At 44.1% G+C, this 23,335-nt stretch overlaps 1 protein-coding gene across 2 annotated transcripts in view; it reads left to right on the forward strand.

Annotated features, from left to right (window-relative positions):
• Positions 1–578: 578 nt before the first annotated feature.
• The window catches only part of LOC118400166 (prickle-like protein 2), a 127,981-nt gene continuing 105,224 nt past the window's right edge, over positions 579–23,335 (forward strand). The window contains exons 1-2 of one of the 2 annotated variants that reach the window (XM_035796720.2): positions 579–625; positions 4,916–5,001. Coding sequence is in view for 1 of the 2 variants with exons in the window: in XM_035796718.2 (XP_035652611.1) it covers positions 4,127–4,168; positions 4,916–5,001 (128 nt within the window). In the remaining variant the exon portion in view is untranslated. Of the gene's footprint in view, positions 626–3,936; positions 4,169–4,915; positions 5,002–23,335 lie in introns of those variants that run through there. The other variant, XM_035796718.2, reaches the window with a different exon arrangement.

A 23,335-nucleotide genomic window follows, 5' to 3' on the forward strand; every position in this document is an offset into this window, starting at 1 on the left:
AGTAGCCCTCATCACAGAAATAACATCAGATATATTGTAGCAGCCTACATGGACCAGATGTATGGAAATTCCCCCACATCTCAGGTTAAATTACATAGCCCACTAAATCTCACGTTTTCCCATGTAAGATGTAGGTCCTCTGTAATATGGCATGGTCATTGGTTCATATATTGATTATTTTAAAAGGATGGTGTTCACTGTTGTGTAAATGTATTAACGACACCCTCATTGTCCTTTAGATCGACATCTCTGACAGTAGAGCTGTCTAGTGGGGTTTAAATGGTTGCAAGTTTGTTGCTTCTCTAGTGTGTGTGTGTGTGTGTGTGTGTGTGTGTGTGTGTGTGTGTGTGTGTGTGTGTGTGTGTGTGTGTGTGTGTGTGTGTGTGTGTGTGTGTGTGTGTGTGTGTGTGTGTGTGTGTGTGTGTGTGTGTGTGTGTTCCCCCCAACTCACCTGATTTAGTTACTGTTTACTATCTCCAAGGATCCCTCACGTAGGCGTGTTCTGTTTTAAACCTGGCAAACACCTGTCTGCAGAGCCCAGGTGCTAAGAACACACATTGTCCTTCACAACTCCAATTCCACGTATCACTGTTGAAAGAAGAAGAGCAAACAACTACTCTAACAGGTAAGTTGACTTATTTTATTAACAGATGAACTTCTTTCAGTAATGAATTTCTTATACGCTTTATGAGTTAGAATCGCTCAGTGGACATCTATTTGCTTTATTCATTTGATCATTATCACACACATTTGATCTGTTCTCATAAGTAGTTATATCGAGGTGCTTGTATGTTATGGCTTGAGCTCAATCTTACCTTATCAACAATTCATACACGACTGCTCTTCCGTTACTCCCTCACCTTTTGGCAATACTCAATACTGGAGCAGACTGCTGAGTAGGTGTAAATAGCTCGTTTTCATGGGAACTGTCCAGATAAAGTGTTTTGCCTGGGGGTAAGAGTAGCCGCAGTGTCCCACCTGGACCATTGCCTCATTCCCTGTGGGCTCTTTCAGCGTCCCTGCACCCAATATCATCCACCGGAGACCTGTACCATGCCCTCTAAGTGGTATCAGCCAGAGACAGATTACCCCTCCGTGGGCTTGGTACCAAAAGCACCTTTGTATGCAGTGTTCCATCTGCAAAGCTCTGACATTGGCCCCCTTTAGCAGTGCAGAGAGAGAAACCTCTGAATTATGCATTAGAGCAAGTGTAGCTGTTTCTTTCAGCTAGCCTGTGGAGCTGTGCAGACTGCACACTCATATTTATCAAAGCACATTTACTTCTGGGAGTGGTTGGAGAATCTGTCACTGTGGAATATGTGTGGTGTGAATTATGTCAGGTCATAATCTTGTTCTGTATGCTATTTCAAATCAATTTCATTTCATTGGGTGTTATTCCATATTTGCAGTTAATATCGTTGTTTGGAATCAGATGGGTAGTGATACAACACAGCCTCTCAATACACACACATGCACGCCCGCACATAAGCACATGTGCGTGTCCATGTGTCTGTCTGTGTCTGTGTCTTTGTCTGTATCTGTACCTGTGTGTCTGTGTGTCTGTCTGTGTCTTTGTCTGTATCTGTGTCTGTGTGTCTGTGTGTCTGTGTGTCTGTGTGTCCATGTGTCTGTCTGTGTCTTTGTCTGTATCTGTGTCTGTGTGTCTGTGTGTCTGTGTATCTGTGTGTCTGTGTCTGTATCTGTGTCTGTGTGTCTGTGTGTCTGTGTGTCCATGTGTCTGTCTGTATCTGTGTCTGTGTGTCTGTGTGTCTGTGTGTCCATGTGTCTGTCTGTGTCTGTATCTGTGTCTGTGTGTCTGTGTATCTGTGTGTCTGTCTGTGTCTGTATCTGTGTCTGTGTGTCTGTCTGTGTCTGTATCTGTGTCTGTGTGTCTGTCTGTGTCTGTATCTGTGTCTGTGTGTCTGTGTGTATCTGTGTCTGTGTGTCTGTGTGTCTGTGTGTCTGTCTGTGTCTGTATCTGTGTCTGTATCTGTGTGTCTGTGTGTCTGTGTGTCTGTGTGTCTGTGTGTCTGTGTGTCTGTGTGTGCTTAAATCACTAAATACCAATCGATCAACCAATGAAATGTATTTTACATCAGCAGATTTCACAAAGTGCTTAAACAGAAACCCAGCCATGGTTTGTTCTCAGACACATTCCCAGACCTTCCCTCACAGATTACAGTAGTGACCTCAGTCCTTATAGGTCCTAGGTCTCTACTGTATTTTCCTGACACCTCTGACCTTCACACTAAGGGCATTTTATTCCTGAACACTGACAATGTGAGGGTAATGGCATGTCCCGGAAGTAATAAGTCTATGTATGAGAAAAATATATGAGATTCCTTTGATTTCAAACACAGCCCTACCTATCTGTAAACACTGGTGGGTTCTTGTAATACTTGTCCATGTGTCTTTTCTAATCATGTAAAGGTGGCTACTATTAGACCCTCCTTAGGCCATGTAGGTCCTGTATTTAGATGACATCAAGATGATCCTAAAACCAGCAACAGATAAAGTACCCTGTAGGATCACTCCCCTGGGTAATTAGACACAGACAGCTTTGAACTTAAACTAGGTTTGATTAGCCTCCAGCTTTCTGTACACACACAAACAATGTGGACCTTCATGTTTGTGTCTGTTGTAGTGTGTGCATGCGTGTGTGTGTGTGCGTTCTCTATGTCTCATCTCTTTCGGCATCTCTTTCTTCTCTCTCTCTCTCTCTCTCTCTCTCTCTCTCTCTCTCTCTCTCTCTCTCTCTCTCTCTCTCTCTCTCTCTCTCTCTCTCTCTCTAGAGCCTGCTGATGTGGAACATTGTGATTGTTTAGTCCACACACAGGTGTGAGGAAGTGTCTGAAGGTCACAGCTCTCACCAAGACACAGCAGAGAGTTATGTCTCTTTATTTTCTCTACACTTCCGTTCATCAGTACTGCTTGGCCAAAGTCATTTGAACCTTGTGTCACATTCAAAAGCTCCTGAAAACAGATGTGGGAAGCGAAGCAAGTTCAGAACATGGAAAGTTAGTGAAATCAGTGGTACACTGGTGGTGTCGAAGATAGAGAAAAGCCAAGAGGGAACTCAAAACGTTGTGTAATATATTAGTTAATAATACCATCCTTTGAAGGGTAAGAGAATAATATACATAATAGCCCAGTAAAGTGAATAGAGCCCTGAGCAAGGAGATTCTTGCTGGGATATTCTTAACATGGCTCTGTTCTCCTTGAACAATTCTCCTGTGAGAGGAAAGGCCTTGGGACTCAATGCTCTCGAGTGCATTGAGCCTGTCTGTCTGTCGAGGTAATGCTGCAAAGCTTTTCTCTGGTGATAAATGGCAAGCACTTGTTGGAGAGCCAACTTTGTCTGCATTACCTCACAGGAAATTGAAATGGGAAATCCCTGGGTGGGAGGCAGAAGTCAGATGCTTCATCAAACAAACAGGGGTAGAATTAATCATTTCTGTCCTCGTGTGATTTAGCACTCAGAGAGACAACACTGTACAGTGTCCTCAGTCTTGTTTGAAAAGGGGAGTTTCTCCTGGTAACCTGGTAACCTAGGGGTTGGCTTGGTTACAGTCTAGTGATGAAGAATTTGCATGGCAGGATCTCATGAAGGATCAAGGCAATGTCAAAGTTTCTCAACTAATCTACTGTTTGGTTTGTTTCATACTCTAGGCCTACATGATAGAACAACTGCTCTGTATGGCCTTCAATTTTAGAAAAATGCTCTGACAATTCACTTATGTCACGTATATTTTGATTATACGTAATGAATGTAGTGAATATGGATAACACTTTACTTTTACACATGCAATTAATAAGGACAGTGTTAAGTTATGTGTTCCCTGCAATATTTTACTTTCAAGATAAACATCGTCTGTGGAATTAGCTGATTCTATTGGCTGAAAGGCAATAAGGTGGAGCTGGCACCCTCGGTCGTACCCGGAAACCGCGCTCCTTCATTCATTAATGAAACGGGGTAACGGGATAGGACCGCGAGGGCTCTGTTTGGTTGAGGAACGTCGAGCGCCACCGTGGGGATTTGTTTAGGAAAGTGCGTGGACACTCTCCAAGTGTCCCTTTTGCGTTGTTGGTCCCAGTTCTCAGCCCACTGTCCTGGAACAAGACTGTCATGTTCACTCGCAGCTCCAAGAAGAGAGAATCCAGCAGATCGGTGAGTGATACAAATTGTAGTTTTTCCATAGGATCCCACGTTTTTGCAGAAATGTGGTACAGTACGGTTACATGACGCGCACGCGACCACGGCGTGCTCTTTAATCCCGGTGTTCTGATACACTGTGTTGTGGTTTAAATCTATATAAATGAAATGTTATTTTGCAGTCTGTGGACTTTGTTTCTTAATCGGTAAAGCAGTAACGTTAAATTCCTAGTCCTCTTCGCACTTCTCATTTGATCGGGAGAGAACGCATCCACCAGTACAATTCAAAGGCTAATTTAAGCAACATTATCCCGCTGATGTAAGAATCGTTGGTTTGTATTCTCCGAATCTTCCCCAATACGCATACTTTTTTAAGTCTTTCAGTTCACTGCACCAGACATTTCTTTCCTAAGTGTTTGCCCTCATTTGTGTTCCACACATGTACCCAGAGGCAATCGACTATTACTGAGTTCTGTATTTAGTAGTTACTCTTTAAAATAATTTGGGCCAAGTCATATATAGGCTTGATGTCATTGCAATGTCTCATTATTTCAATGTTTTTTTTTAGGTTTGATTATGACTAATTATGACTTTTTGTCTTCTCTAAATAGTTAGACTTCTGAAGTCTTCTGTAAACCCACTCTGTCCTAATGTGAATTGTCATGTGAGAGACAGCATGTGTTTGATGAATCTAGAAGAGATGAGCGATAACAGCAGGTATCATGTGACCATTAACTATATAGGTTATCTCTCCATCACTAGCTGAACACCCTTGATGAGCTGGAGAGAGGACAGCCGTGTAACGTGTGTGGAGACCAGTGTCCCGGCTTCACTCTGCACAAATGGAGGTAGGGTCCCTCTCTCTCCCTCTCTATCTTTGCCCTTACTGTGGCTAGTTATCCCTCCGCCCCTCCCAGCCAAAAACTTCAGTCCACTTAAGTTCAAAGTTTCAGTGGTGCCAGTTGGTACCGTGGAACGCTATTTGCTCCCTGATTTAGAAAACGTCTTGAGGAAATTGAATGCATACTGCTCTTGAGTAGTATGAACCATGTCTCTATGCCAGTTTGATGCAGTGGACACTTCCCCCTCTGCAAGGCACTGGTCTGGAGGACGCCTTTTGAGGGTTACTGAAGCCATCCTGTTTTTGCTAAATGGACTCAGCCGTGCGTATCAGAGTCGGCAATGCATTGTTCAGAATCTGTGTGCCCTAACTCAACAGTTTAGCCATTCATGCAATATGAGAGATTTAAGCAGACATTCTACAAACGCTCTCAACTGTTGTATTTGCTTTAGAGTGAAAGGAAAGAGCGCTGGGTAGTTTGTCTTTGATATGCCGCACATATAAGCGGTGTGTGTTTGGTTCACTCTTGGAGAGGCTATATATTTAAGACAACATGACTTTTCCAGAACTGTTTCCAAGAGTTATTACTAAAACATGCATTGCCCTGAATATGGCAAGTGAAAGCTGCAGTGGTGTGGTTCAACCTGGTCTCGGAGCATTTCGTATTATTCTGTACGTAAGTCCGCGACACTCCATTTAGTATGATATGTTAGGTAAATCAGGGCACTCCTCAATTAGGAATACCGTTTCTAAATTGAAAGCAATTACTTTACCCCTACATCATGATTTTGTTTCCTGCAAGAAGAAGTATGAAGTCCCTCTGCCACCTCCACTTAAAGAGCCGTCTGTAGCGGCAATGTAAGCAGCCCTAACGAAACCAATGCCTGGTCTGTCTAAAGGCGTCCGCATGATTCCCAGCTGAAACAGTTCAGTGGAGTTCGTGCATACATTATGATGACATTTGGTGACGTTTTGGACTTCAACAAGTTTTCGGGGGGGGGGGCTGTTCGGGCACACAAAGGGCAAGCCGAAGTTCGTGGCCTAAGTCTACCCCCCTCCGTCGGTGATTGGCCAACGGTAGGGATTCTTCAATAAAGTTTGTCATTCAACGAGAGGCGACTCTTTTTTTTTTTAATGCACATTTTTTTCATTGAAACATACTCCACCAAACATCTTAGTTAAATGTAATATTGCGCGACCAAGATCTCTGAAGCAAAAACGTAAACATTTATGACAAATTTCTTGAGTTAAATTAATTCAGACTATTTTTAAGGAAGTGTATACTGGCTACGGCGTCTCAAAATGGACAAACAGAACTATTGCTGCTTTTTTCTCATTTTTCAAGTGAAGGTCTTTTTAAAGGGGTATTGAGTAAAGTCATTCGGCTAGGTGCCAGCCGAACTGAAGCATGCTATCACCATAAGCGAATCTACAATGAGAGAGGGAGGAGGGGAGGTGTTGGCATGTTAGGCAGAGGATCATCATGATTCAGGCCTCCATTCTGTAAACCATTACGGGACAACAGTCAACCTCTGGAATGTGCCTTTGATTGCCTTTGCAGTGCCACAATAAAAGTACACTTTTTCCCGAAAAACTAACCCGACAGCGGACATTTCTTACAGACGGGTCGTGGAAACCCTGCTTTGTTTCTAGACGCTGGAACGGTATGGGGGAACTTTATGGCTACAAACATCACTGAACGCCTTTGTTCCTTCTTGGAAAGAAAATGCTCCGACCAGTCTCTTCCTCTCTTTCTCAGGAAAGCCTGTTTTCATGCCGATTGATACAGATATGTGTGTTTTATTTGGAATGTGGACTTTATCTGACCTCGGCGTTGTAGATTAGGGAATCAGAGAAGGGAGTGCGTACATTGTGGGTTGGCTACCATATCAACCCTGCTGTTTATTAACTAAGAGTGACAAAACAACAGTTTCTATGTCAACACAGGGACCTGCCAGACTGCCAAAATTAGACCTTGAATTGTCTCCTTGGGGGCATTATTGATGAGGATCATCGTGTGTTTCTGTGGGAGGGGATTGTGACTGTTTCAAGTTCTCTATAACAGGATGAGCTCTTTAAACAGCCACATTTTTAAAGGTTGCTGATGTCAGACATGTAATTGCACAGCAGCACACACTTTGATGACATGCAAAATGTGAGTCTGAAGGAAAGCCAGGGAGGCTGGGAGAGCCAGGGAGGCTGGGAGAGCCAGGGAGGCTGGGAGAGCCAGGGAGGCTGGGAGAGCCAGGGAGGCTGGGAGAGCCAGGGAGGCTGGGAGAGCCAGGGAGAGCCAGGGAGGCTGGGAGAGCCAGGGAGGCTGGGAGAGCCAGGGAGGCTGGGAGAGCCAGGGAGGCTGGGAGAGCCAGGGAGGCTGGGAGAGCCAGGGAGAGCCTGGGAGAGCCAGGGAGGCTGGGAGAGCCAGGCCATTTAAGAACTGGGTTGAAATCTCAGGAAAAAAGAAATAACTCCAGGAAAAGGGACTGGGTTAAGTAAGCGCTGAGACCAACATCCCCCCTACCATTCCCTACACTTTAACATGTGTGTATGGCTCTGAATTCTCTAAAATATTCATGTTTTTCTAAATATTCAGGAGCTTGAGTTTTCAGGAAGAGATGGTACGTTTTTTTCCATTCTTCCCTTCTTCCGCGCTGTATAAAGAAGCTTCCGCTAAGCTGGTGTCTGGGGGGTTCATGCCTACTCTTCCACTGTGGTTTTACTGTGTTTGCTGGCTCCATTCAGGTCCTACTAAAAACCCAGTCAAGTGTCATCCATTTAAAATCATTCAGGCCTTCTACTGACCGTATCTGCCATCCACCACTGTTGAGCTTTCATCCAACCAATCACATTCCTTCTAAGGAAAAGTCCAATGAGAGAATTTGTCACTTTTTTTTATGACACGATTTGTTCTCAGAAAAGCAACTTGTGTGAACAGTACTATAATATGTAATGAGCTACTGTGAGCTTCACTATTCTAAATAAACAAGTGTCTGCCTAGTTCGTGGTATTGATTGCCTCTGGCTTCAGACCAATTCAATCTACCTATCTTTTCAAGACTGGCAACATTCTGCTGAAGAGTAGCAGCATGTTACTAACCCCACTGCCAGTGTGTCTGAGAGCCAATAGTGCTGTGTAAACAGAGTTGTCAGCTCTAGGCAGGATAGGATAGGGGGAGACAGGAGTGGATTTAACTTGTGCAACGCGCTCCTTTGAATTTTTAATGCTAGCCATTGGCTTGATTGATTTCCTTTGTACTAATGAGACTCATTACAGAGCTTATTAACACGAACGGTGTGTGTGAGCCAGATATCTGATCAGCCTCACCGTGTCACCCACTTAACTCTGCACCTGTATGTTTTAAATCTTCCTTCAATAACTCGCCCAACGCTCCATCGAGACATGTTAGCGCACTACTGTCAATGATAATGGTTTTTCAATGTTAACACTTGACCTGTAGTTAATAATGGGGAAGGTTTTAAGTCACATTTCCTGTTAGTTGATTTCTGTAAAATGTCCCCATTTGCAGTAATTTCCTGTTGCCAAGCACCTTAATTTGCACTGTACAGTATGCTAGTGATGGTATTTGCAATACTGTTTGGACAAAGCCTGCTCTTGTATGCACCAAGCCCTAAATTGAAATCCAAGCTGGACTAAAAGCAGAGGAGAAGGGGTTTGGGGGGCAGGGGGGTGTGAGTTGGGCTGAAAGCAGAGGAGAAGGGGTTTGGCGGGTTGGGCTGAAAGCCCACTGACGTCTGTCCTCACAGTAACCTGACCTGATCTGCATAACACAGGCCCACCCTGCTATTCAGCATGTTAACAAGCAGCCCAGTCAAATAAAACTGTCAGACTGGTTTGGCATATGAATGGCCCTTTAAAAGGGAATCTCTCGGTTTAGTACTGAAGAGGCCACAGCCTATAAGGGTGGGGAGACCCTGGTGACCACCACCACACAATAGGCCTGGTGGATTTACCAGTGTTCTTCTCTGTACTAGCATGGAGATAGAGGCCAACCTCCAGTGAAAGCAGTGGAGAAGTTTACTGGTAATGGGCCCAAATCATTATCTCCTCCAGTCCACTCCCCGTGACCTTTTGAAGTGGAAAGCAGCAACATCTGTGCCGCGTGGTAACACTCATTTGGGTCAGGAGGCAAACGAGATGTTGGGGGGGCTTTTTATCGTGTAAATGGAATGTTTTGTCTTTGTCGTTTAAGAGGGTCCATTTTGAAAGGGCCTGTGTTTTGACAGCCCCAGAGGGTTTTTTGATAGATGACTGATGCTCAGCAATAACACAAACCCAGAGAACTCTCTAATCCTGATATAAATCATAGTTTGACATTTACAGATCCTCTGACGGGTCCCTTCCTCTCTATCTCTCTCTTACTCTCTCTGTTTCTGCATCAAAGGCTGGTCCAAGATCAGTTGCTTTTTTAGCTTCTCTATGAGCTCGAGAGGGAGAGTCTTTTGATTGGCTGTCTTTCAATTATGGATGGTGGTCACGGAAACGGGAAGCGGGGCATATGCATGTGGTAGCCCGGTGAGAAACAGAGGGCCAATCGGACGGCTCATGATTTCCAATGGAGTTGCCTTTCAAAAGTTGAGATTAGCCAGGGTTAGCTGCCTCTCAGACAGAGCTCATTGTGGAAGGATCCCTACCCAGATAACAGAGCCTGTTGTTTTAGTTTTATCCAGGGTCTCTCCCATCCAGCGCTCTCCTTTGATACCAGGTGATATTGACATATTGTGTCTGTCAGAGCAGCTCTTTATGGTCTTTCTGTGTTTGTCTACCTTGAGAGGGGAAATTATATCTGATTATACCTCCTGTAGCAGATGCTGAACGCAGCTCGGGGAGATGAAACTGCATGACGGATGTGTTTTGTATTCTTATATGCACTATGGTTATCTGATGACTGTGTTGTGTCTTTGTCATAGGGAGAGGGTTTTCCTATTCACCAGCCGTTGTATGGGGCATGTAAGAGGAGAAGCAGTCATAGGTGTTGGGTTGCTCTGGTCCAGTGTGGCTATTATCTCTTTTCTCAAACAGAAACGACATATCTTATGTCATTAGTATCATGTTTTTCACATTCCTACAACCCATCTACTTGCATCTTGTTCTTTAATCCTTAAGAGTCTAAGCTGGAGATATCATTCTGCGTGGGCTGCGTCTCAACCCGCCTATGTCTCCCTCCCGCGTCTGCGGTGGGAGGTGGCCGAGCTACAGCGGTGTTTATCAGACCATGGAGACATCCCGAAAATCAGTCTTCTAATGAAAACATTTGTAGTGTCCAAGCGGTTTGGCCTACATGATGGTGTTCTCTTTTTGCTCTACGACCCCCACAAGTGTCCCGGGACTCGTCTGAAAGTAACCCATACAAATGAATGGAAGTATGGAGGTAGTTTTGTGCCAGCAAAGTGAGCTCTAACTTTTAGAGGTTAAACAGCCTAATAGCTCAATTGAAGTGCTATTGATTCAAGTCTTGGCCTGTTCAGACAACAGAAGTACTCTCTCTACCCTGACTTTGACTCTGTGGAGTAGAGGCAACCTCCAGTGTGCCCGTGCCAGAAAACCCACACAATTAGAGAGGCCCAGCAGTCACTTGCCAAATGGGCTCTCTTTCTCATCACGCAAAAGTGACTGCACATTCAGCGATATGATTTGCATTTAAAGTATATACATTCCGTGTTCAGGTGTAACTTTCCTTGTCATCTAATTATATTAGACCAAACTCAAACGAGCCATGTTCAGTTGTTTGTGTTTACTGTCCCGGCAGTGAAGCGCTTCTGTTTGTCCACAGGGAGGCGAACATACTCTTCATAGATTAGACTAGAGTAGAAATCCCAAAGGGCAATTTGTTTGCAGCAGGTATGGGTGTCAAATGGAACAGTCACCCAGCTTTTATTACTTGTGTGATTGTGTTATTAATTGTTGGTACTGATAGTTAGCTGCAATGACTATTTCTTTGCAACAATCAGTAGACTCCTTATGGCACTGCATGTGTTCGACAGCTGACCCCTGAACAAAAGCATAGCCATCTTGTGCCAGACTAGAGGCATCTCTGTGAGTCTCCTGTGATAGTTTAAGTCTACAGCTAAGTCTGATCCCCATCTATTTTCCTGGACTGTGTTATCAGAGGTCATCCTGAACAGGTGCCAAAGCACTCTGGGTAATGGACAGAGACGGATAAGCATCAGAAAACCCCTCTTTGTCCCTGGGGAAGTGGCAGAAGTCATACTCACCAGATAGGGATGTAGTCGACCAGCTTATCCACATGATGTAGGGAAACTGGATCCAGTTGTACAGTTAAGACTGTCTTTTGTATCTATAGTCATATAATCTCCTCTATAATGATTGCATTTGTATCCACAAGCACGCATATCATTTTTTAGTTTCTGTCTCATAGACTTGACATGTATATATATTTTTTTAATCAGAGAGAAGCTCAAGCTGATGGATATAGTTGTCTGTATGTGTGTCACTCAGCTCTTCCATGGGTGGGTGCTTACCGTGGTCGAACTAACATTTGGTGCTGGTGGAGGCAGCCTTTACCTAGGGGATAGAGTTCAGCTAGAGTTTAAGGCAGGGAGTGAGAAATGGTAGGAAAGACATGGAAATAGAGGGGGAGAGTGAATCCCAATGGCTGTGTAGTGCATTTGGTATTTTAAACATCGATTTGTAACAAACTGTCCAAGGACATTGGATAACAGTAGAAAAACGTTCTTCCTCATGATTTTGTAAAAAAAAAAAGGATTTTGCTTGCAACCTTGCTGTTGCTGTTTTACATCTTTGTTCCACTCTGAAATGAGGAAAAGGTTCTGTTGATCAATGCACTCTCCCCCTTGATGTGAATAAACCATGGCTTTGCCTGAGAGTTCCATCCCCAGGAGTTCCCATCCACACAGACAGCGTTCTGCCCCGGTGCTGATCTGGCCTTAATGAAGGCTTAGCATCCAGAGCTACCTTTGAACTGTCACCTGGAATAAAGGGGGGTCTCACAGCAGTCACCCCCACACTGACGTTAACATTCACTACGTACTACAGCCTTCAATTCCCACCCGCCCACACCTTTTAGGGTTTGCATTGTTCACTCACGTCACTTTACATGTTCTTCTGTTAACATTCCTCTATGCAATTAGACTGTGGATATTCTATTATTTCTACTCATTAATTAACTGTTAAACCTTCAATAAGATATCACCATTACATCAACAAATACTGACAAAAATATAAGCACAACATTTTAGTGTTGGTCCCATGAAATAAAAGATCCCAAAATTCTTCCATATGCACAAAAAGGTTATTTCTCTCAATTTATTTTTTGCACAAACTGGTTTACATTACTGTTAGTGAACATTTCTCCTTTACCTAGACAATCCATCCATCTAACAGGTGTGGCATATCAAGAAGCTGATTAAACAGCATGATCATTACACAGGTGTACCTTCTGCTGGGGACAATAAAAGGGAGCATGCAATTGGTATGCTGACTGCAGGAATGTCCACTAGAGCTGTTGCCAGAGATTTTCATGTTAAGTTCTCTACCATAAGCCGCCTCCAACGTTGTTTTAGAGAATTTGGAAGTACATCCAACCAGCCTAACAACAGAAGACCATGTGTAATTACGCCAGCCCAGGACCTCCACATCCGGCTTCTTCACCTGTGGGATCGTCTGATACCAGCCACCCAGACAGCTGATGAAACTGTCTGTAATAAAGCCCTTTTGTAGGGAAAATCTCATTCTGATTGGCTGGGCCTGGCTCCCCCGTGGGTAGGCCTGGCTCCCAAGTGGGTGGGCCTATGCCCTCCCAGGCCCACCATGGCTGCTCCGCTGTCCAGTCATATGAAATACATAGATTAGGGCCTAATGAATTAGATTTAAATTGACTGATTTCCTTATATGAACTGTAACTCAGTAAAATCGTTGAAATTGGCCCATGTTGTGTTTTTATATTTTTGTTCAGTATATATCAGGTTCATTGCTGGACAGTTGGAGTTAGACTATATTGATGCAGAGGATTTGATATCCCACACGGTACTTTCTAGTAAAACCTCATGTTAATAGAGCTATGGTTTCAGTCCACAGACGTCTGGCCCGGGCTCAGATTCAGCCTAGCACAGTGGGATGGCAGATATTCAGTCCCAGATTAGCAGCAGGAGACACAGCCATGATCTGTATGTCCCTTTAGGCCAGGGTCAGACATTAACACTGAAACACACACTGGATCAGATGCACCAGACACACAGCTGTGGAGGTCTCTAACTCCTCACCCACCAACTTTTTTGTTAACTTCCCATGACTATACGGTATGAAAGTGACAATTCCTGGTTTTTGTAGGCTAAGAATTAACCTCAAATTTGTGTCCTCAGTCATAAAAATGTGGTTAATTTGAGATGTATAATAAATGTATGCGTGTTTCCGAATGAATTTACTTACCACATGCCGGCTTTCAACGTATTTTATGGTCTAGAAGAAGCACAGAGCTGAAAAGATACAACCGTTTCAATTGGAACTACACACATGAACTACACACATGAACTACAACTCCCAGCTTTATATATCTCACTTTCAACAGCTTGCCCATCTTCAAAAGAAATAGAATATTAAACACATCACAGAGTTCTCAACCCGAGCAGACACCCTCCAGCATGCTAACAAGGCTGCAGGAGTTCAAATGAGGCATTGGGGTATGAGAATCAATACATAAATATGAATATAATGTTATATGTGTATATATATAATCTTGAAGCCTAGTTGAGAGATTACAGGACATGACCCAGAAGTATGACGTAGGAACGTGTTACTTTCGTATCGTATTGGCACATTCAGCAGTATGATTTATACCTTCTCAATCTCTTTCATACACCCCTTTCTCCCTCCATCCCCTTTCTCCCTCCATCCCCTTTCTCCATTCCTCCATCCCCTTCTCTCTCCATTCCTCCATCCCCTTCTCTCTCCATTCCTCCATCCCCTTCTCTCTCCATTCCTCCATCCCCTTCTCTCTCCATTCCTCCATCCCCTTCTCTCTCCATTCCTCCATCCCCTTCTCTCTCCATTCCTCCATCCCCTTCTCTCTCCATTCCTCCATCCCCTTCTCTCTCCATTCCTCCATCCCCTTCTCTCTCCATTCCTCCATCCCCTTCTCTCTCCATTCCTCCATCCCCCTTCTCTCTCCATTCCTCTTCTCTCAATCCCTCCCTCCTTCCCTCTTTCTATGCACCAAGGTGCAGTGTTCAGGTAGCCAGCAGACTGCAGATTGCAGTGGGACCTTCAGTTGGAGCAGTGCACCGCTTCAAAGACTCCTTTGATTTTGTACTCCCCCTTTTTTGTCTCCTCCTCCTCCTCTCTCTCTGTTTCTCTCTCCAGTCACATGTTCCTGTATGGGGAGAGAACCCCACACCACCACCACTACCATAATAATAGAGAATGTTACTGCAGATTAGAATGTTGTATGTCAGTCATTCCAGATGAGTTGTGTGTGCTTTTCGGAATTTTTGCAGAGTTTTTGACGATTCTGTGCTTCTGCTCAGGCGAACTTACAAGTCCTTTAATGTGTCCGATGATGAGTTTACCGTTACATCACCCCTAGATTTCTCGTTGCTGTTCAGATTTTTCGGAGACGTATCAGCTTCAGAGTCACCAGCAGAGGTCAGTGTTGTATCTGACGTTATCGCCTGCCATTTTCAGCATCAATATGGCTAGAAACAGTCATTTCATAAATATAATGCATTAAAAAAATCTACTTTACAGACACCAAACATACTACATTATTCTACATCTCACATCAGATGTGGTGACTACAAGACAAAACAATACAGTTTATCCTTTTTGTGCAGAACAGTTTGAAATGTCCTATTTTCATTATTTTACTGAATCCCATTGAAACAGTATTCATTTGTTTAGCCACTAAAAATGGACTTGATGACACAGCATGCATTGTTGAGGTATTTGATTGGTTTATTGATTTAGCCAACTGCCTTTAGGAGCGTATTGATCTGTGAGCTGTTGTCCAACTCAGTATTCATCATTGCATGCACCAGGGCCAGAATTCAATCTAACCTGCTCTGTGGAAAATCCCATAGTTCCTTCTCTTTTAAAGTAAGAATCACATTTGAGTGATGCAGTTAAGTCAATGTTGATTAGGTAAAACTCAAATGTTCTGATGTGAAGGTTTGATTTTTATCTGACCCAAGATGTCTTGCAAGCTGTGTTGTATCTATTCCCTCGTACTGAGGCTCTGCGTGTTCTCCATCATCAGAGGAGTGGGCGAAGTGTTATTTTTATCCCAATCACAGCTCACAATGACTCAAAGCACACAGCAGAATCCATTAATGACGCAGCTCAACAACAAAACAGAAACAAAAGCTTTATTATACATTTGAGTCATTTAGCAGACACTGTTATTCAGAGTGACTTACAGTTAACGTGTTCGTCTTAAAATAGTTAGGTTGGACAATCACATATTGCAGTCATAGTAAGTACATTTTACCTCAAAGTAGCCATCAGCAAAGTCAGAGCTAGTAAGGGGGGAAAAAGCCAAAATGCGAGTATTAGTTCATGATGAAGGCATGAACTAACAATGGGGGGGGGGGTTTATTTAAGACCTACTTTTTGAAGAGGTTAGGGTTTTTGGAGATGGGCAGGGACTAAGCAGTGGCAGAACAGATTGCTTGGGTTGGGGTGTAGGGTTTGAGCATAGCCTGAAGGTAGGGAGGGACAGTTCCTCTTGCTGCTCCGTAGGCAAGTCCCATCGTCTTGTAGTGGATGCAAGCTTTTTCTGTAAGCCAGTGGAGTTTGCAAGAAGACCGGTGTGAAATGGCAGAACTTAGGAAGGTTGAACACCAGTAGGGTTGCAGCGCTCTGGATAAGTGGGGAGCCCATCCAACAGTGAGTTGCAGTCGTCCAGATGACAAGTGCCTGCACCACTTCCTGTGTGAGGTAGGGTTGTACTCTACGGATGTTGTAGAGCATGAACCTGCAGGAGCGAGATGGTGTTGAAGCAGGTAGGCCTTCACCGGGAGGAAGAGCAGCTCCGTCTTGTCCAGGTTGAGCTCGAGGTGGTGGGCCGACATCCAAACTGAGATATCTGCCAGGCACGTAGAGATGTGTGTCGCCACCTGGGTGTCAGAAGGGCGTAAGAAGAAAAGTAGTTGAGTGTCATCCACAGAGAAAGGATAGGGGAGACCATGTGAGGATATGAAGGAGACGAGTGACTTGGTGTATAGAGAGAAGAGAGTGTACGTGGTGCAGACACAGCCTCACCACGTCACCTGGTAGGAGTGGCCTTCAAGTTAGGATGCAATCCATGTGCAGAACCCGAGAAGCCCAGCCCTGAGAGGGTGGAGAGGAGGATCTGATGGTTCACGGTGTCGAAGGCAGTGGATAGATCTAGGAGGAAGAGAATCGAGAGAGACAGCTTTGGCAATGCAGAGAGCCTCTGTGACACAGAGAAAAGCAGTCTCAGTTGAGTGACCCCTCTTGAAGCCTGACTGGTTAGGGTCAAGAAGATCGTTCTGAGAGACATAGCAAGAGTTCATCAGAGAATCAAGTGTTTTGAAAAGAAAAAAAGAAGAGATACCGGACTGTAATTTTTGACATCAGAGGAGTCGAGTGTTGGTTTCTTGAGGAGGGAAGTGACTTGGGCTATAGTGAAGTCAGAGGGGACGCAGCCAATGGTCAGGGATGAGTTGCTGAAGGAAGTGAGGAATGGGAGAAGGTCTCCAAAGATGTTCTGGAGAAGGGAAGGAGTCGAAGGCAGTTTGTCGGATGGCCAGACCTCACTAGTCATAGGATTTAATCTGGAGATAGGGGGGAGAAAGAGGTCAAGGCCTAGGGTAGTTCTGTGTGAGTGGGACTAGTGGACTCAATAGGCTGAGTGAATGAGGAGCATATGTCATGAACCTTCTTTTCAAAGTGGTTGACAAAGTCGTCTGCAGAGAGGGAGGGGGAGGGGTGGAGGATTAAGGACAGAGGTAGAAGCTTGAAATGTATATAAGCTTTAGAAAGGGGACAGTGCGAGTCCTAGGATGTAGAAAGGGAGGAGAGTAGGGTCAAGAGGCAGAATCAGGAGACCGGAGGGAGAAAGATTTGGCAGAAGGCAGAGATGATAGAAGAGGAGAGAGTGGTGGGGGAGAGAGCAAAGATTGCCGGGGGGTGTAGCAGCGAGATTCGTAGGCCTCTAGTAAAGACGAGGTCAAGGTTATTGCCTTGTGAGTGGGAGGGGACTGGGATAGGGTGAGATCAAGAGGCAAGGAGGGGAGAGAGTTGGAAAGAAATGAATCGAAGGCAGACATCAGGAGGTTGAAGTTGCCAAGTACAAAGAACGGTGAGCCATCATCAGGAAATTAGCTTATCAAGGTGTGAAGCTCATTGAGGAACTCTAAGGGCACCTGGTGGTTGATAGATGACAATGTTAAGCTTGAGTGGACAAGTGACAGCATGGAATTCAATTGAGGAGAAGGACAGGTGAGTGAGGGAGAAAAGGGAAAATCTCTACCTCGGAGACATTAGTATCTCCCTGTGCCGCCACCATGACGACCAGATGCTCTCGGGCTATGAGAGGAAACGTAGTCAGATGAAGAGAGAGCAGCTGGAGTAGCAGTGTTCTCTGGGGTGACCCATGTCTCCATCAGGACCAAAAAAAGCTAATGGACTGAAGGGCAGCATAGGCTGAGATGAACTCTGTGTTCTTGACCACAGATCGTCAGTTCCAAACGCTGCCAGAGACCAGGAATTCCACATGGGTTGTGCTTGCAGGTTACACTAAATTAGAAGGGTTGCAGTCTAAGGGTAGGGGAGTGTCTCTAAAGCTTACAGGGAGAGGAGCGAACACATATAGAAAACACACATAGTTTCCAAAGCTACAAAAGGGCAAAATAAGATAATCTGAAAAATCACTAGGTGATAGTGGTGTGGAGACACCTCTTTCCTTCCTAGAAGAACTCAGCAGGACTGTCTTTCTTTCGGTGATCGGTTTTAGTTTTGCGACGAGACCGTCGCTGACACTGCTGCCATTGAGAGAACAGGGGAGGCTCAAGTACTAATACTAATTGATAATTGTCTTGCAAAGCGAAGAGCACACCTCCAGGTACTAATTGCTGATTGCCTAGGAGAGGAGAAACAATTCCTCCTCAAATACCGAAAATTACACAACAGAAAGCCAAACAGACAGTTGCGAGGCTGTTGGTTTGTTTGAAACTGCGTAGAAAGTGCTGTTCCACATTAGTGACGCTACATAAGCATCCAGAGAGAGGATGGAGGTGTGAGAGTGATGCCCTATGATGTAGAACCCCTCCTTCATGATGTCTCAGTCCCCAGTGACCCTGATGTCTTCTCCTGGTTCTCTTCAACAAATGGCAACCTACATATCCCCCATGTCACTCTCCCGGGTCGGTATAGTGATATACAGTACTAACCCTTACAATAACCTGTGATGCCATGGACTGACAGATTCTGGTCACTAGATATGACATTGTGTGAATAGTCAAATCTAATTTGAACATTTTCAACTTCAAATTGAGTGAAAAAAGAACGCTTCCTGCTAGCTCAAACTACAAGGATATCAGGTTGAGCGATAAATCACTGAGTGGCCTTAAAATGAAAGGAGACTTTCCTTGTTACTTATATGGTCGCTTATTTCACAAGACACAAGACCCTAAACCTTTCAAATGTAGGGCATACTTTATGAGTTTAAGCATTCTATGGGACTCTGCTACACTGGAAATATAGACAAAATGCAGGTCATTTATTTACATAACTATCAACCCCTCAACAGCCCAATAAAGCTTCTGGTTGTCATTCTGCATAGTCAATGTATTCTGTCAGATACTGGAAAACGAATCTCTCTCTACCTCACAAAGAGCTTCATTCTGACTTGCCTAGTTAAATAAAGGTTAAATAAATAAAAATATTTTAGAACCTGGTGGCACTTATCTTCAGACAAAACAAAAGAAGATCAAGGTAGAAGATGCAAAACATTGATATGGTTAACTGTATTCATTTCAGTTAACTCAATCCGAGTTCCTCTCTCAGCCTCAACTTTACTGCAGTACGCTATTTACTCAAACCGTGCAGCAGCACTGAGCTGTTCTCAGACATGCAGTGTAACTAACCAGACAAGGAGGACAAAACAAGCTCAATGGAGTCGAAAGCCAATTACATTCACAAAAGAGCTGTGTTTCTCTCTCTTCTGTAGCCTTCCTTTCTTTCACTGTTAATCTGGTTGTTGTGTTGGCTCTCTGACCATTTGTAACCCTACTAATGGTAATGGCTCTGTTATTCTAGCATGGCCAGTTGTCAAGATACCAGCCGACTCTGGTCACTCACACACATCTCCTTGGCAACCAGTCAATTTACACAAATAAACTTGGCCGTACAAGAGAGAGCATGAGTGTTGCGTTTAAATATGCAGTGCTATATGGAGCTGCTGGAGCAAGAGTTCTGGTTTCCGTATGGAGCTGCTGGAGCAAGAGTTCTGGTTTCCGTATGGAGCTGCTGGAGCAAGAGTTCTGGTTTCCGTATGGAGCTGCTGGAGCAAGAGTTCTGGTTTCCGTATGGAGCTGCTGGAGCAAGAGTTCTGTTCCGTATGGAGCTGCTGGAGCAAGAGTTCTGGTTTCCGTATGGAGCTGCTGGAGCAAGAGTTCTGGTTTCCGTATGGAGCTGCTGGAGCAAGAGTTCTGGTTTCCGTATGGAGCTGCTGGAGCAAGAGTTCTGGTTTCCGTATGGAGCTGCTGGAGCAAGAGTTCTGGTTTCCGTATGGAGCTGCTGGAGCAAGAGTTCTGGTTTCCGTATGGAGCTGCTGGAGCAAGAGTTCTGGTTTCCGTATGGAGCTGCTGGAGCAAGAGTTCTGTTCCGTATGGAGCTGCTGGAGCAAGAGTTCTGGTTTCCGTATGGAGCTGCTGGAGCAAGAGTTCTGTTCCGTATGGAGCTGCTGGAGCAAGAGTTCTGGTTTCTTGTGCAATGATTCTCCTCTAGGAATGGAGGATTTAATAGGGTGATAAAGGCTTGAGCCTGATATTGGCAGGGCCCACAAACCCCACATGGTGCTCATTCTGAAATATTCTAAGTACTGCCTCCTATCTCCTTTTCTCTACCGCACGCATGCACACAAACTCTTTTTTTTAAAAAGGTTAAATCCATAAACATGGTGTAGAATACACTTTTAAAAGTATTTTGTTTTCTTACGTTTCAGATGGAAGACCTTTACAGTGCCCTTACTTTTGGACGTCGTTACGTTTTTTAATTTGTATTTATTTATTTATTTTAATCTTTATTTAACGAGGTAAGTCAGTTAAACCCTCCCCTAACCTGGAGGACGCTGGGACAATTGTGTGCCGTCCTATGGGACCCCTGATCACAGCCGGTTGTGATACAGCCCGGGATCGAACCAGAGGCCTGTAGTGACGCCTCTAGCATTGAGATGCAGTGCCTTAGACCGCTGCGCCTCTCGGGAGCACTGGTTACACTCAGCAGAGAGGGAGTGTGTGTGTTGGGAGTTCAGGGAGTTCAGCATCTCTGGATGCTGTCCGTTGTTCTGTCTCTGATCACAGGAAGTTGGCAGTGCCTCCTCTCTCCTGTTGTGGCCCACTTCCTGTCCTCTCTTTTAAGATGCATTGATAGGCAGAGCCCAGAACGGCTGAGCAGCTACTCTTTCATCCATGAAATACAGGGCTCACTAGCAGCCTCCTGGCTATTAATACATACACCGTCACGTAAATAGCATGGACACACACACAGTCGTGCAAAGTATGGACATACTCACACACTGCTCAATATGTATATGCAAGAGAAATACTTCTACAGTCCATTCAGACCCCTACTCACACACTGCTCAATATGTATATGGAAGAGAAATACTTCTACAGTCCATTCAGACCCCTACTCACACACTGCTCAATATGTATATGCAAGAGAAATACTTCTACAGTCCATTCAGAAAGTATTCAGACCCCTACTCACACACTGTTCAATATGCATATGCAAGAGAAATACTTCTACAGTCCATTCAGAAAGTATTCAGACCCCTACTCACACACTGCTCAATATGTATATGCAAGAGAAATACTTCTACAGTCCATTCAGAAAGTATTCAGACCCCTACTCACACACTGTTCAATATGCATATGCAAAAGAAATACTTCTACAGTCCATTCAGAAAGTATTCAGACCCCTACTCACACACTGCTCAATATGTATATGCAAGAGAAATACTTCTACAGTCCATTCAGAAAGTTTTCAGACCCCTACTCACACACTGCTCAATATGCATATACAAGAGAAAAATACTTCTACAGTCCATTCGGAAAGTATTCAGATCCCCTTTTTCACATTTTGTTATGTTAGAGCCTTATTCTAGAACCTACACACAATAACCTATAATGACAAAGCAATAAAAATGGAAATATCACATTTACGTAAGTACTCAGACCGTTTACTCAGTACTTTGTTGAAGCTCCTTTGGCAGCGATTACAGCCTTGAGTCATCTCGGGTATGACGCTACAAACAAGACACACCTCTATTTTGGGAGTTTATTCCATTCTTCCCTACAGATCTTCTCAAGCTCTGTCAGGTTGGATGGGGAGCTATTTTCAGGTCTCTCCAGAGATGTTCGATTGGGGTGTTAAAGTCCCGGCTCTGGCTGGGCCACTCAAGGACATTCAAAAACTTGCCCAGAAGCCACTCCTGCGTTGTCTTGGATGTGTGTTTAGTGGACCCCAGTCTGAGGTCCTGAGAGCTCTAAAGCAGGTTTTCATCAAGGATCTCTCTGTACTTTACTCCATTCATCTTTCCCTTGATCCTGACTAGTCTTCCAGTCCCTGCCGCTTGAAAACATCCTCACAGCATGATGCTGCCACTACCATGTTTTAACGTAGGGATGGTGCCAGGTTTCCTCCAGACATGAAGCTTGGCATTCAGGCCAAATAGTACAATATTGGTTTCATCAGACCAGAGAATCTTTCTAATGGTCTGAGAGTCTTTCGGTGCCTTTTGGCAGACACCAAGTGAGCTGTCATGTGCCTTTTACTGAGGAGGGGCTTCCGTCTGGCCACTCTACTATAAAGGTCTGATTGGTGGAGTGCTGCAGAGATGGTTGACCTTCTGGATTGTTCTCCCATCTCCACAGAGGAACTCTAGAACTCTGTCAGAGTGACCACCTGGTTCTTGGTCTACCTCCCTGACCAGGCCCTTCTCTCCCAATTGCTCAGTTTGGCCGGGCGGACAGCTATAGGAAGAATCTTGGTGGTTCCAAACTTCTTTAATTTAAGAATGATGGAGTCCACTGTGTTCTTGGGGACCTTCAATGCTGCATAAATATTTTGGATCCCAGATCTGTGCCTCGACACAATCCTGTCTCGTGCTCTACGGACAATTTCTTTGACCTCATGGCTTGGTTTTTGCTCTGACATGGATTGTCAACTATGGGACCTTTTATATAGACAGGTGTGTGCCTTTCCAAATCACGTCCAATCAATTGAATTGACCACAGGTGGACTCCAATCAAGTTGTAGAAACATCTGACCAATGGAAACAGGATGCATAGCAAAGGGTCTGAATACTTATGTAAATAAGGTATTTCTGTTAGGTTTTGGCAAATGTATACAAAAAAACTGTTTTCACTTTGTCATTATGGGATATTGTGTGTAGATTGCTGAGTTCTGTTTTTATTTCATCCATTTTAGAATAACGCTGTAACGTAACAAAATGTGGAAAAAGTCTAGGGGTCTGAATACTTTCCAAAGTCACTTGTATACTGTAGGTAGGGGTAAAGTGACTAGGCAACATGATAACATAATCCAGTTTGTATGTTTCACTATAACTAGTTCAGCTGCAAAGCAAATAATGAACATGGCTTCCAGTTCAGCAACGTATTGAAGGAAAACATACATCCTAATCTCCGTTCTCTTCAAATGCCAATGTTATAACAAACTGACATCGAATGAACAGCTTCTACCCAAGTACCATAAGACTGCTGAACAGTTAATTAAATGGCTACCTGGACTTTCTGCTTTTTACCTCCTACCCACATGTACTTCAATCAATCACCAAACCTACATTTACGTATTACCTCAATCAATCACCTAACCAAACCTACATTTACGTATTACCTCAATCAATCACCTAACCAAACCTACATTTAGGTATTACCTCAATCAATCACCTAACCAAACCGACATTTACGTATTACCTCAATCAATCACCTAACCAAACCGACATTTAGGTATTACCTCAATCAATCACCTAACCAAACCTACATTTACGTATTACCTCAATCACCTAACCAAACCCACATTTAGGTATTACCTCAATCAATCACCTAACCAAACCTACATTTAGGTATTACCTCAATCAATCA

This window comes from Oncorhynchus keta, chromosome 21 (assembly GCF_023373465.1).
Source record: "Oncorhynchus keta strain PuntledgeMale-10-30-2019 chromosome 21, Oket_V2, whole genome shotgun sequence".
NCBI classification, from domain to species: domain Eukaryota; kingdom Metazoa; phylum Chordata; class Actinopteri; order Salmoniformes; family Salmonidae; genus Oncorhynchus; species Oncorhynchus keta.